The 13,761-nt window shown below is 36.0% G+C and overlaps 1 protein-coding gene across 3 annotated transcripts in view; it reads left to right on the top strand.

Annotated features, from left to right (window-relative positions):
• Positions 1–13,761, top strand: part of DNAJC13 (DnaJ heat shock protein family (Hsp40) member C13) — a 123,716-nt gene that overhangs the window by 41,822 nt on the left and 68,133 nt on the right. For all 3 annotated transcript variants that reach the window (XM_081826283.1, XM_081826275.1, XM_081826282.1), the window contains 8 exons: positions 3,631–3,797; positions 3,899–3,978; positions 4,061–4,230; positions 5,232–5,331; positions 7,313–7,420; positions 8,100–8,255; positions 9,290–9,346; positions 11,393–11,514. In XM_081826283.1, the coding sequence (XP_081682409.1) occupies positions 3,631–3,797; positions 3,899–3,978; positions 4,061–4,230; positions 5,232–5,331; positions 7,313–7,420; positions 8,100–8,255; positions 9,290–9,346; positions 11,393–11,514 (960 nt within the window). The remainder of the gene's footprint in view (positions 1–3,630; positions 3,798–3,898; positions 3,979–4,060; positions 4,231–5,231; positions 5,332–7,312; positions 7,421–8,099; positions 8,256–9,289; positions 9,347–11,392; positions 11,515–13,761) is intronic.

Consider the following 13,761-nt stretch of genomic DNA (forward strand, 5'->3'; position numbering starts at 1 on the left):
ACTTTAAATATACTTGAAGTTAGATTTTTTTAAGTTAGCATCAGTAGGCTAGTTAATAATTTTCCAGTGGAATGTGCCTGTTTTTTTTTTATATTACTGTGAGTTGGCTGTTGCTGTGATAACCTGTGAGATGCTATAGCTCATAAACTCCTTCTGTAAGGTAAACCACTTAGAGTGCTGTTATACTGTGAATGACTATATCTCCCTTCATATACTAAGCCATTGTCATGGGTTGGCAGTTTTTACATTCCAGGAACTTCTTTTATGCTGTTGTAAATAGATTGAGACTGAATCTGTTTTTAAAAGATAGTTGAGGGCACCTGGGTGGCTCAGTCGGTTGAGCGACTGCCTTCGGCTCAGGTCGTGATCCTGGAGTCCCGGGATCGAGTCCCGCATCGGGCTCCCTGCTCGGCGGGGAGTCTGCTTCTCCCTCTGACCCTTTCATGCTCTATCTCATTCTCTCTCTCAAATAAATAAATGAAGTCTTTAAAAAAAAAAAATAAATAAAATAAAAGATAGTTGAAACAGTTCTGGTACATTTTGCCACTGTCTACAATACAGCCTTATTGAAGTATTGTCACTTCCTGGAGTATGACCAGTAACTGTTTCTTACCTTGGAAAGCTTTTGATCTAAGTTCAACAAAAATGGCATTTTAAGCAAAAGGTCATATTTTTTTCCTGTCTTGAATTCAAGGAAGAGAACTTCTGGGAAAAAAAAAAAAAATAGTGCACATGTTCTAATCAGAGAGGGTATCTCACATTTACAGTTTGTCATGTGCTTTATGTACATTACATTGTTTAATCCTGATCCCTAGGAAGAAGATGCCATTTTTCCCAATAAAGTCTGTCTGCAGAAAGTAAAGCAGTTTCTTTGTGACTTTGGATTAGGAAAAGATTTCTTAGATATAATACCAAAAACAGAATTCATAAAAGTCTGATTAATTAGACTTTGTCAAATCAAAAACTTTGACCCCATTAAGAAAAGGAAAAGACAAGCCACAGACAGAAAATATTTGGAAAACATATAGCTAATAAAAGACTTGTTTCTAGAATATATAAAGAACCCTTTTAACTCAATACTAAAAAACAATAACAAATGGGCAAAAATATTCAAATAGACACCTACCTCATCAGAGAAGGTATTTGAATGGTAAATAAACACATAAAAAGATCATGATTCATTAGGGAAAAGTAAAACCATTACATGTACACTAAAATGGATAACATCAAAAAGACTGGCAATGCCAATTGTTGGCAAGCATGTGGATTCTCATATATTGCTGGTGAGGATGTAAAATCATAAAGTGTTTTAAAAAATAGTTTGGCAATTTCTTAAACATATAGTTCTCATATGACCCTATGTCAGTTTTACTCCTAGGTATCTACCCCCACAGAAATAAAAACATATGCCCATATAAAAACTTGTATGTGTATGTTTATAATAACGTTACTCATAATAGCCAAAACTAGAAACAATTGATACATACATCACCTGGTGAACGAATGGGCAAAAGTGTTGATTATCGTTACAGTGAAATACTCCTCAGCAATAAAAAGGACTGAACCTTAAAAATACACTATATATAAAATAAGCAAGCCACATAAGGCTATACATATATGATTCTGTTTATATGAATTTTTTAATAGACTTTTTTTGGAGCAGTTTTGGGTTCATAGCAATATCGAGCAGAAGGTATACCTGTACACTCTACTGCCCTGCCTCCTAACTGCCTCTCCCATGACCAACATCCCCTACCAGAGTGATACATTTGTTACAATTGATGGACCTGTAAGTTTGAACAAATGTATAATGGCATTTGTCTACCATTATAGTATCATACAGACTATTTTCACTGCCCTAAAAATCTCCAGGGATCCTCTCCAGCAGTAGTAATACCGCTCCACTGATTTCGTCTCGCCTTCCTCCCTAAACCTTGACAGTCACTCATCTTTTTACTGTCTCCAAAGTTGCTTTAGTATCATAGTTGGAATTGTACAGTATGTAGCCTTTTCAGATTGGCTTCTTTCATTTCCTGGCTGGATAGCTCATTTCTTTTTAACACTTAGTCATATTCCATTATCTAGATACAACCATGGTTTATTTATCCGTTTGACCTCTTGGTTGCTTCCAAGTTTGGGCAGTTATGAATGAAGCTGCGGTAAACATCTGTGTGCAGATTTTGTGTGGACGTAAGTTTTCATCCTTTGTGTAAATACTAAGCCGTGTGATCACTGGATCATATGGTAAGAGGATGTTGAGTTTTGTCAGAAACTGCCAACTGTCTTCCAAAAGTGGCTGTGCCATTTTGTATTCCAAGCAGCAGTGAATGAGGGTTCCTGTTGCTCCATATCCTCCCCAGCATTTGGTATAATTAGTGTTCGATTTTGGTCATTCTAAGGTGTGTGGTGGCTTCTTGTTGTTTCAGTTTGCATTTCCCTGATGACATGTGTTGAGTATCTTTGCATATGTGTATTTGCTGTCTGTGTATCTTCTTTGGTGAGGTGTCTGTCAAGGACTTCAGATCACTTTTTAATTGAGTTGTTTTTCTTATTGTTGACCTTTAAGAGTTATGTGTATAGGGCGCCTGGGTGGCTCAGTTGGTTAAAGCGACTGCCTTCGGCTCAGGTCATGATCCTGGAGTCCCGGGATCGAGTCCCGCATCGGGCTCCCTGCTCGGCGGGGAGTCTGCTTCTCCCTCTGACCCTCCCAACCCTCCCCCCTCTCATGTGCTCTCTCTCTCAGTCTCTCTCTCTCTCAAATAAATAAATAAAATCTTTAAAAAAAAAAAAAAAGAGTTATGTGTATATTTTGGATAACAGTCCATTATCAGATAGGGCTTTTGTAAATATTTTCTCGCAGACTGTGGCTTGCCTTTTCATTCTCTTGATGAAGTTATTTGAAAAAACTGGGGAGTTTTTTGCAGATGGGCACAAGGGAATTTTTGGGGGTGATGGAAGTATACCAAAACTGGATGATTGCACAACTGTATAGATTTACTAAGAATTCTTTTTTTTTAATTTTTAAATTAACATATAATGTATTATTTGTTTCAGGGCACAGGTCTGTGGTTCATCAGTCTTACACAATTCACAGCGCTCATCATAGTACATACCCTCCCCAGTGTCCATCACCCAACCACCCCATCCCTCCCATCACCCTCCACTCCAGCAACCCTCAGTTTGTTTCCTGAGATTAAGAATCCCTTATGGTTTGTCTCCCTCTCTGGTTTCATCTTGTTTCATTTTTCCCCTCCCTTTCCCTATGATCCTCTGTCTTGTTTCTCAGATTCCTCATGTCAATGAGATCATATGATACTTATCTTTCTCTGATTGACTTATTTTGCTTAGCATAATACCCTCTAGTTCCATCCACGTCATATACATTTACTAAGAATTCTTAAACTGTAATTTTAATTGGGTGAATTTTTGATTTGTAAGTTATACCTCAGTACAACTGTTTAAAAAAATCTTAAAGAAAAAACCAAATGTTACATTTATAGTGCTTGGGTAATTTGTACAAGGTATGTGACAGCAAAGTACAGAGCTAGTATTAGAACTCCAGGCTTTCTCTTAAAGGCCTGTTCCCTTAATTATCAATCCTAAAACCTATTTATTTTTTACCTTGCTTAGAGATTCCTTATTAGCAAGTTTGCTGGATGGAGTAAGAGCCTCTGGTAACAGAGATGTTTGTGTAAAAATGACACCAACTCATAAAGGTCAGCGATGGGGGTTACTGAGCATGCCTGTTGATGAGGAAGTAGAGAGCCTTCATCTCAGATTTTTAGCCACACCTCCAAGTAAGTACTGATTTAAGTATGATTGTATTTCCATCCATCTTAATAATTTAAAAATTAGGAATGCAAATCTCTAAATCTTTTTGAACCTTTTCATCTTACAGATGGCAACTTTGCAGATGCTGTATTCAGGTTCAACGCTAATATTTCATATAGTGGAGTTCTGCATGCAGTAACACAGGATGTAAGATAAATTGTATTACAATTTGTTCATTGTCATTAACTTCTGGAATGGAAACTTTTTGAAACATTCTTCTTTTACCTAGGGTCTCTTCTCAGAAAACAAAGAAAAACTGATCAATAATGCCATAACAGCATTATTGTCCCAAGAGGGAGATGTTGTTGCTTCAAATGCAGAACTTGAGAGTCAGTTCCAGGCTGTGAGGAGGCTTGTGGCTTCCAAAGCTGGTTTTCTGGCCTTCACTCAGCTTCCAAAGTAAGTTGTCTTTGAACTTCTTTTAGAGAATACAAACAACTCAAAATAGCAGATATCAACAGTTTATCTGTCTAAAACCTTTCATATGATGGTATGGTAGTTTTTATTTATAAATAAATGAAGGTGAGTAGAACTGAAGGGTGTGAATATTGGTCCTATACATACCTGCATTATACTGACTCTTGTTTATTTGTTTTTAAGATTTTATTTATTTATTTGAGAGAGAGTGAGCAAGCAAGCATGAGGGAGGGGGGAGGGGCAGAGGGAGAGGGAGAAGCAGACTCCCTGCTGAGCAGGGAGCCTGACATGGGATTTTATCCCAGGATTCTGGGATCATGACTGGAGCTGAAGGCAGATTCTTAACTGACTGGACCACTCACGCACCCCATACTGACTCTTTTTTTAATGACTTTGAGTAGGAAATTAAATCCCTTTAGGTGTGTTTTTTTTTTTTTTTAAAGAAAAAACAGGGGCACCTGGTTGGCTCAGTCGGTTAAGGGTCTGCCTTTGGCTCAGGTCATGATGGGATCGAGCCCCCGCATAGCGCTCCCTGCTCAGTAGAGAGCCTGCTTCTCTCTCCCTGCTTGTGCTCTCTCTCTCTCTGTCAAATAAATAAATAAAATCTTTAAAAAAAAAAAACAAAAGATTTATTTATTTGAGAGGGGCAGAGGGAAAGAGAGTCTTAAGTCTCCATGCTCAGTGCAGAACCCAACGTAGGGCCCCATCTCACAACCCTGAGATCACGATCTGAGCCGGAACCAAGACTTGGAAGCTTAACTGATTGCACCACCCAGGTGCCCCCACATCCCTTCTAGTTTTAGTTAATTTTTAAAAAAATCTTCACCCTCAAAAAAACTGTTATGGGAACCGATAAGTCTAGAGGTGTAATTTAAAATATGTACTTGCTGAATGCAATAGAAACTCAAGAGGACTTATTATGTTACATTTTAATAATAATGCTCTGATAGTGCTATTATATGCTTTTTGTTGTTGTTCCACAGGTTTCGGGAGCGTCTAGGAGTGAAGGTAGTAAAAGCACTCAAGAGGAGCAACAATGGAGTAATCCATGCAGCTGTTGATATGCTCTGTGCCCTCATGTGTGTAAGTAGTGGTTTTTTAAAAGGAGACTGGTTTGTCTTAAGTTGATTGATGTTTTAAATTTTCACAAACCCAGATTTTCATTGTACCAATTAAATTCAGTATTTCTGTATTTCCTAAATTGCTCTCTTGGCAATTTATTTATTCAAATAAACGTTTGTTTAGCACATCCTGTAAACCAGGCACTGTGCTATCTACTAGAAATACAAAGTTCATTCCTCCCTTGAAATTGCCGACAGTCTAGTAAGGTAGGCATATGTGTACAATCTAAAGTAGTAGGGGCCACGGGATCCCTAAAAAGCAGCACTTAGTTTTTTGGGTTTGTGGTGAGGGGAAGATAAAAGATTCGAGGCCAGTCTTTTAGATATTACAAATGATCTGAATCTTAAAGCACAGGCAGGTATTTTCCCACTGTGAGAAGGCTTTCCTGGGAAAGGGGGATAGCATATACAAAGGTATGTTGGGGAGGAAGCAAATAATTGAAATGGCTGGGTCATAAAGCATGTATGCAGGTGTGTGGGATTAGGAGTTACAGCTAGAAATATATGCAGAGACAGTCATCAGAAGCCTTTTGTATCAGACAAGCTGTATTTGTATCCTTTAGTAAGGAACAACTGAAAGGTTTTTCATCAGGGGAGCAGTAATATTAGCTTTGAACTTCCAAAAACTCACAAATGTTTTGTGGAGACTATATTAGAGGTAAAGTTAGAGACAGGTAGACCAAATATGTAAGAAACAAGATGCTGAGGTAAAGAAGGCACATTTGAAAGCTGAGGGTAAAGATCTAACTTGGTGACAGCTTGTATGGGAGGAGAAGCAATGAATTTTTCAGTATAACTTTGAACTTCCGAATTTACTTCAATGTTGTATATAGCATGTGGGACTAAAGTGTTTTAGGCAAACTTAGAGGTATAGAATACACCTAAGTAATCACTTGTATAAAACCTTGCATTTATACTCAAAAGTGAATTTTACTATCTTTACTACTAATAATTCCATTAAAAGAATTCTGGGATAGGGGTGCCTGAGTGGCACAGTTGGTTGAGCGTCTGACTCTTGGTTTCTGCTCCGGTTGTGATCTCAGGGTCGTGAGGTTGAGCCCCATATCTGGCTCCACACTGAGCATGGAGTCTGATTGAGACTCCCTCTCCCTCTGCCCCTCCCCAACACATGCTCCCCAACATAATTTGAGAGAGAGAGAGTGAGCACAGTCGGGGGAGGGGCAGAGGGAGAGGAAGAAGTAGACTCCTTGGTGAGGAAAGAGCCGGAAAAAGAATTAGTGGGATAACTAGAACATAAAATAAAATGCCATAGTGTGAAACAAACACATTGAGTTCTCATTACATATTAGGTTTTGGCTATATATTTTACATGAATTATCTCATTTACGCTTCATAACAGTCCTATGAGCTAAGTACTATTAATCTCACTTGGATGGCTGAGGAAAGTGAAACTCAAGAGTTAAAGCAACTTAACCTTGCCTGAGGTTGGCTATGGTCAGTAGCAAAGTTAGGGTTGGATCTTTACTCCTAACCCTCACGCTGGAATCTTTTTCCCATTCTCATTTATTCCATCAGTCAGAAGAGACAAAGAAGTATTTGCTGTGCATTTTAGTACCTGCTTTTAAATGCTGTTTAAAAAAATAAATGCTAAGTTTTATTTCAAATTTAAATTATAAAATTGGGGGAGAGGAAATAGGTGTCATTTGCTTTTTAAGGAGGAGACCTGTGACTTTTGAGAGAGTACCTTGTACAGCACTCTCTACAGATACTTGCTGGGCACAGTATCTATGAAGCCTCATCAGACCCTGGGGGAAATCATCACTTTGCCTGCTTGTCTTATCACGAGTTTCCTTTCTGCCTTTAACTTTAAAGGCTGTGTTTTTTAATTCTTTCAGTATTTAATGAATACTCTTTATAAATGACTTTCGTGTGATGCCAGCATGTGGGCCTGCTCATGAATTATCACTGTTTTTAATCAATAGCCCATGCATGATGACTATGACTTAAGACAAGAACAGCTGAACAAAGCTTCTCTTCTCTCTTCAAAGAAGTTTCTGGAAAACTTACTGGAAAAATTTAATTCCCATGTGGTGAGTTATAATTAAATTTGTCTTAATGAGAGATACTGTACATTATTGAAAGGTATTCTAGAAGTACAGTTTGGCGGGGTTTTCTTTTTTTTTTAATTGCAGCTCCCAACTTTGGTCAGTATTGGTCATACACAGTTTGGTCAGCTTGGTCACTCACTAATAGGAAAATGTTCTGTTTTAGGACTATATCCACTCATCTGGGAAGAATAAGTTGCAAAGACTTTAGATTTTTTTCTTTTTCTTCAATGTCATTATGAAATAAGCTGCTCTAAAAAAAAAAAAAAAATTAAGCCAAATCTTTGCTCCTTAGTCACTGGTAACAGTTTTGGAGATGGGTAATCTATAGATCTGAAAGGAACAAATTGTCAGAGTTGTTTAAATGTTGCCAAAGATTGCTTTTTATGCAAATACTATACATATTAACCTTAGTTATATGTGTTTGAGGAGTCTTGGTTATTTTCTTGAAATTTGACCAAATTTTAATTATTTTTCTTTTGAGATATGGTAAGCAATGGATTTACCACATTAGTAAAACAAGTACTCCTTAGGGTAATCAAACTTTAAGCTTCATGTTAAGGAATTAAATGTTTACTTTTAACATATAGGGTAACAGAAGCACATTATTGTTGTGTTTTACTTGAATTTCTCAGTACTAAGGCAATATGTTACTTTGTTTCAGGATCATGGGACTGGTGCCCTAGTTATTAGTTCACTCTTGGACTTCCTTACTTTTGCCCTCTGTGCTCCATATAGTGAGACAACAGAAGGACAGCAGTTTGATATGCTCTTAGAGATGGTAGCATCCAATGGAAGAACCCTCTTTAAGCTCTTTCAGGTGAGAGCTTGTATCTTTCTTATCAGATAACCATTTTTTGGGTCAGTGTGGTTTTAAAATAAGGGATGTGTGCTTCTGTAGTGATGCTGATAAATACAGCCTAGTACATTGTCATATTAAGGATATTTAATTCCACAGATTTCTTGGTATTTCATGTAGAGCTCTGTTGATGGCTTTTGACCACTGTTTTGACCCTGTTGCCCATCTTTTCTCAGAAGTAGTGAAAAACTCATTTTTTTCTGTAATAGGCCCATAGTACCCTTTTCTTTTTTTATTATGTTTTTAAAAAATTTTTTATTGTTATGTTAATCACCATACATTACATCATTAGTTTTAGATGTAGTGTTCCATGATTCATTGTTTGCATATAACACCCAGTGCTCCATGCAGAACGTGCCCTCTTTAATACCCATCACCAGGCTAACCCATCCCCCCAACCCCCTCCCCTCTAGAACCCTCAGTTTGTTTTTCAGAGTCCATCGTCTCTCATGGTTCGTCTCCCCCTCCGATTAACCCCCCTTCATTCTTCCCCTCCTGCTATCTTCTTCTTTTTTTTTTTCCTAACATATATTGCATTATTTGTTTCAGAGGTCCATAGTACCCTTTTCTTTACAAATTCCCAAATAATAGGGCTGTTCATAAAGTTGAAAACATTGTTATTTCATATAATACTATAGTATTTATTATGTACATGTGATCTGTTTCTATATGATACTTCTGTTTTTGTTATTTTATATCAGTTGTTTTGTAAATGTCAATTTGTATTCTTTTACATCATTACTGCTTGCTATTTATCATTCAGATAACTATAATTATTCAAATAAGTGCCAGCTGTTTCCTGCTACTGTTTTAATTACCCTTAAAGCTATCTTGTAAGAGTACCCCAAATTTTTAACCAAACTGTGAACTGACTTTGAGATGTATCCTTTACTAATTTTATGGCTTATAAAATTGTATATCCTCCTTAAAAGCAATAGCTAGTATGTTGCAATCAAATTCTTTTATTCTGTGATACTTTTCTCCCTGTTTTAAAGCATCCTTCCATGGCAATTATAAAGGGAGCTGGATTGGTTATGAAGGCAATAATAGAGGTGAGAACAATTTTGAAATTTTAAGCCTACTTGAATGTTGATTGGCTATTTTAATTGATGCTGACAAAATTACCTTTCAGCCTTTTATGGGAAACATGCAGTTTTTCTCGGTAAGAAAAGTAATTTTGAGTCATTATTGAGAAATTAGTTTTAAACTACAGAAACAATCCTCAATATTAAACTAAGAGTTTAAAGTTCTGAGGTAAGTGGGTTTAGGGCAAGTAGATCTTTTGGTTCCTACGTTATTTGGATTTTGTTTGTTTTAAAAGAATTAAAAGTTAGCATTCTTCCTCTCTTGCTCTTTTTGGGGGTGGGGGATGATGGTATTGATGGTATTGAAATCATTAGGTACTGAGGTTACATAGAAATCTGTTAATGAAGTTAGTTCATAGCAAAGTGGTATTAAGAATGGTAGCAAAAATTAGTTCCTCATGCTAAAGTGCATTTGTAATTAAGCTCTAGAGATCAGGACATGATATCGTTGGTCAGACATGGGATATTGTTTCTCTAAGATAGTTGCTTTAGCTCTCTGATTTTTAGAAAATAAAATCATGGCTATAAACATCAACTTGAATACGGGATGTTCACAATGACATCAGTCCAAATGGCTTTGAATTCTTTTTGTTGTTTGTAGTGATTTGGATAAAATGTTAAGAGTGCCCCTTGTATCAAAAAATGCAGTGATATAAGTATAATATGTAAATATGTATTGGGTAAATATAACATGTGGCTAAATGAAATGCACAGAATTAGTATACTCTTAAGTAGATGTTTAAAAATTATATACAGGCATTACACCTCAAAGTTCTTTTTGCATTTTTAGTGTGTATTTACAGCTAAAGGCTAATTTTCTTCCTGTAGCTAATGGGTGTTAGCTTCTAAAGTAATGTATCTCTCACAGAGCTGGCAGCCAAGGACAGTTAGGACCATGAGACCAAACAAAAGTGTATTTTCCTGACCTTGATTCACCAGTATATTGCCATTCATGGAGGGCCAGGAATAACCAAAATGTGGACTTTGGGCTTCAATATAAGCCACACATGTCAGACTCATAGCTAGTGACTAGAGCTGATGTCTGTTAAGGAACACCTTCTTTATTTACACTGAAATCCTGGCAAGTATCTTAAATTATTTTTTCTGATTGTGAAAGCAGTACCTGGTCTTTGAAGAAACATTGGTGTTTACAGAAAAAATTCAAGGAACAAATAAAATGAATCATTTATATTTTTATCATCCAGAGATAACTACAATTAGCATTTTGGTAAATTTTCTCAGACTGTAGAGTTCCAAATTATATGTGTACATATACAAACTATATATATGGGTACCTACTGTGTATATATTTGTATTGATACTACTGTCAGAATGATACATATACATATTCACACTATGTGAATATTTGTATACATACTACATATCAGTTTTACTATATACTTGTACCTTTTTTTTTCACTAACATGAGTATTTTTGCTTTCCATTAGGCTGTCTTAAATATCCCATTGCTTACATAATTTATAATTCTATGTTTACCTTTGATTAGTAGTCCTATCTGTCTTAACTCTGTTGCCAAAGTGAGTCCATATAAGCACATAAAATCAGGATAGAAAGAACTATCCCAATTTATCACATCATTCTTTTAAAAAAGTAAAGAACTGTGTTCACCATGAAAATGAATATATTGTTAATAATAAAAGCAAGGAGGGTTTGCAGATGCCTTCGGTAGGAATTGCTGATGTCCCTGAGTCGCCTTTCCCTTTCATTGGCTGATATGTACTCCGAGAATGAATCTCTTTTTAATATTAAACAAAGCATAATTCAGAAGATAAATGTATCTGTAAACATTTAAAACCTCATTCCACAGGTAAATATTTTTAAAATTACTTGTATCACCTGTGTTATTTTTGGGTAGTTAAGTTGCATTTCAAATTTTCATTACATTGTATACTACATAATTATTTTACCTAAAGATGTAAAATTAGTTCTATAAAATTAGGATAGTGTGTTCTGGAGTGCTGCTTTAGGGATCATCTTACCCTTTTTCCAAAGGAAGGTGACAAAGAAATTGCTACAAAAATGCAGGAGCTTGCCCTAAGTGAAGGTGCCTTACCTCGACACTTGCATACTGCGATGTTTACAATAAGCTCAGATCAAAGGATGCTTACAAATAGGTAGGTTAAATTTAATTTGCTATAAATTAACTTGCTGCTTATAAAATGGATTCAGATATTACATAAAACAGACTAAGTGTTTGGATTATGCAAGTGTTTCATTTTCTTTTGATTCACCTAGTTCTCCTTTTCCTTTTCCTATAGAAGGAATGTGTCCTGATGATCATTGCCCCTGCCCCTGGATAGCTTGGAGGGTGGGAGGGCGGACGACAAATCTGTTTGCCTTTTTCCCCTCACTTTCCTATTATGGCTCCTACACCCATAGCCATGGGACTGGAACATGGGAAAGAGTGTCTAGAAGCTTATGGAACTAGCACTATATGCCCAGGCTTTTTCTCCTTGTGTTTCCTTCTGGCCATCATATCAATTTTTAAATATCTTTTGTCAATTAGGTACTCTAAGAATAAAGAAAACCATATCTAACTGGTTTAGGTATCCTAAATCTCTTACAGTTAAACAATTTCCCCTTTGGTAAATTGTCTTTTTTTATAATAATCAAATATAAGGAAGCACATAAATCTATTCATTTATTCCAGGCCTTGTGAATTCCATCCCTTTTAATTTTTCTTTGTGATTCCTGATGTGTGACCTTTCAGATATCCTTAGCATACTATGACTCAGGACTCATTAGTTTAAAAAAAAAAAAAGAATATCATAAATATTTTTATTTTTATTTATTTTTTATTTTTATTTTTATTTTTTTAAGATTTATTTATTTATTTGTCAGAGAGAGAGAGACAGAACACAAGCAGGGGGAGAGGCAGGCAGAGGGAGAAGCAGGCTCCCCGCCGAGCAAGGAGCCTGATGTGGGACTCGATCCCAGGACCCTGGGATCATGACCTGGGCTGAAGGCAGCCGCTTAACCGACTGAGCCACCCAGGCATCCCAAGAATATCATAAATATTTTTAATCATGTTCTTTTGACTTCTTAAATGATAGCAGTAATTTCTGACTTAGGTTTACTTTGCTTTGTTATGATACCATGAATTTCCTTTTTTTGTCACCTACATCCAGTTACTGGATGCTGTAGTATGCTGCCTTGCCAGTAGTTTTCTGCTGTTTGTACTGTTATAAGAGACTGTCTGCATCCCTCAACTTATAAATGTTAGCCACAAAAGTAGTCTTTTATGTTGCCTAAGAGGACAAAAAGATCTAAAAGAAAGATTATTTCCTTGGTATACTGCCTTATAAGTGATACTAGATACCATCTTTCACTAAAATAGAGACTATTTGATGTCTTATTCCGTTAAATTCCCATGTTAGATGTTTGCTTGTTGTGTTCCTTTTTATTAGTTACATTCCTTACTGTGATCAGTTACAGTATTGAAAAGCTTTCAATGTATAATATAAATTACCACTTTTCATTTGCATTGCTTTATCTTTTACAAATTGCCATTATAAAAAGTTATCCCGTTTATCCCTATTTAAAGCCTTTTTAGGAATCCCTGATAAATGATACCTACCTGATTCATGTGAAGGAAATTATAAGTGTAATTAATTACTTCAGTAGTAGTTAATTTCCAACTAGACATAGAAATGAACCGTTTCAGTAGTGTTCATTTTTTTCGTGATAGAACATAGTACAATTTGGGTTTTTAAACTTTTTTCTTCTGGGAATGAAACCTGTATAAATACGTATGTCTGTAGTTTTGGTTATTTCTCTCACAGGTTTCATACCCATTCTTGTAGCAAATGGCAATTTGAATCCCTACTGAAGCACAGGAGGGTCAACAGTGAATAAAATATATTCTCTGCTCATGAGGAGCATATCATGACGGTTAAGATTAATAAATGACTAAGTCATAGATTCAACATGGATCTTAGATTCTTCACTCTGAACCAAAATATGCTTTTACCTCTAAAGTGGCATGAGTAGAATAATTTGCTTTAAATGCTTTAAGTCTTTATCCAGACTCCAAAACTGAAAATATAGTCTATATCTAACCTTGCCAAATAGGTTATATTAGAACATAGTTACTGACTTTTGCTCATGTTCAGAATTCCAAAGAATGCCAGAATGCTGTATGATCGCTGTATCAGGACTTGTTACGCAAACGAATCATATCATCAAGTCTAATTGTTTTGTTTTCCCTCTTTAAATGAGGTAAAAACCTACTTCTTCGTGTTCAAGTCCATTGAAAAATAGTGAGTTTATCAAGGAAACATTTTGATTTGGAGAAAATTCTAAAATGTTAGCAATATTTTGAATTACTATCTCATACACCTCTCCACATTATAACTTTAAAT

Source organism: Leptonychotes weddellii, chromosome 1 (assembly GCF_054177405.1).
Source record: "Leptonychotes weddellii isolate Sample4059 chromosome 1, ASM5417740v2, whole genome shotgun sequence".
Taxonomy (NCBI): Eukaryota; Metazoa; Chordata; class Mammalia; order Carnivora; family Phocidae; genus Leptonychotes; species Leptonychotes weddellii.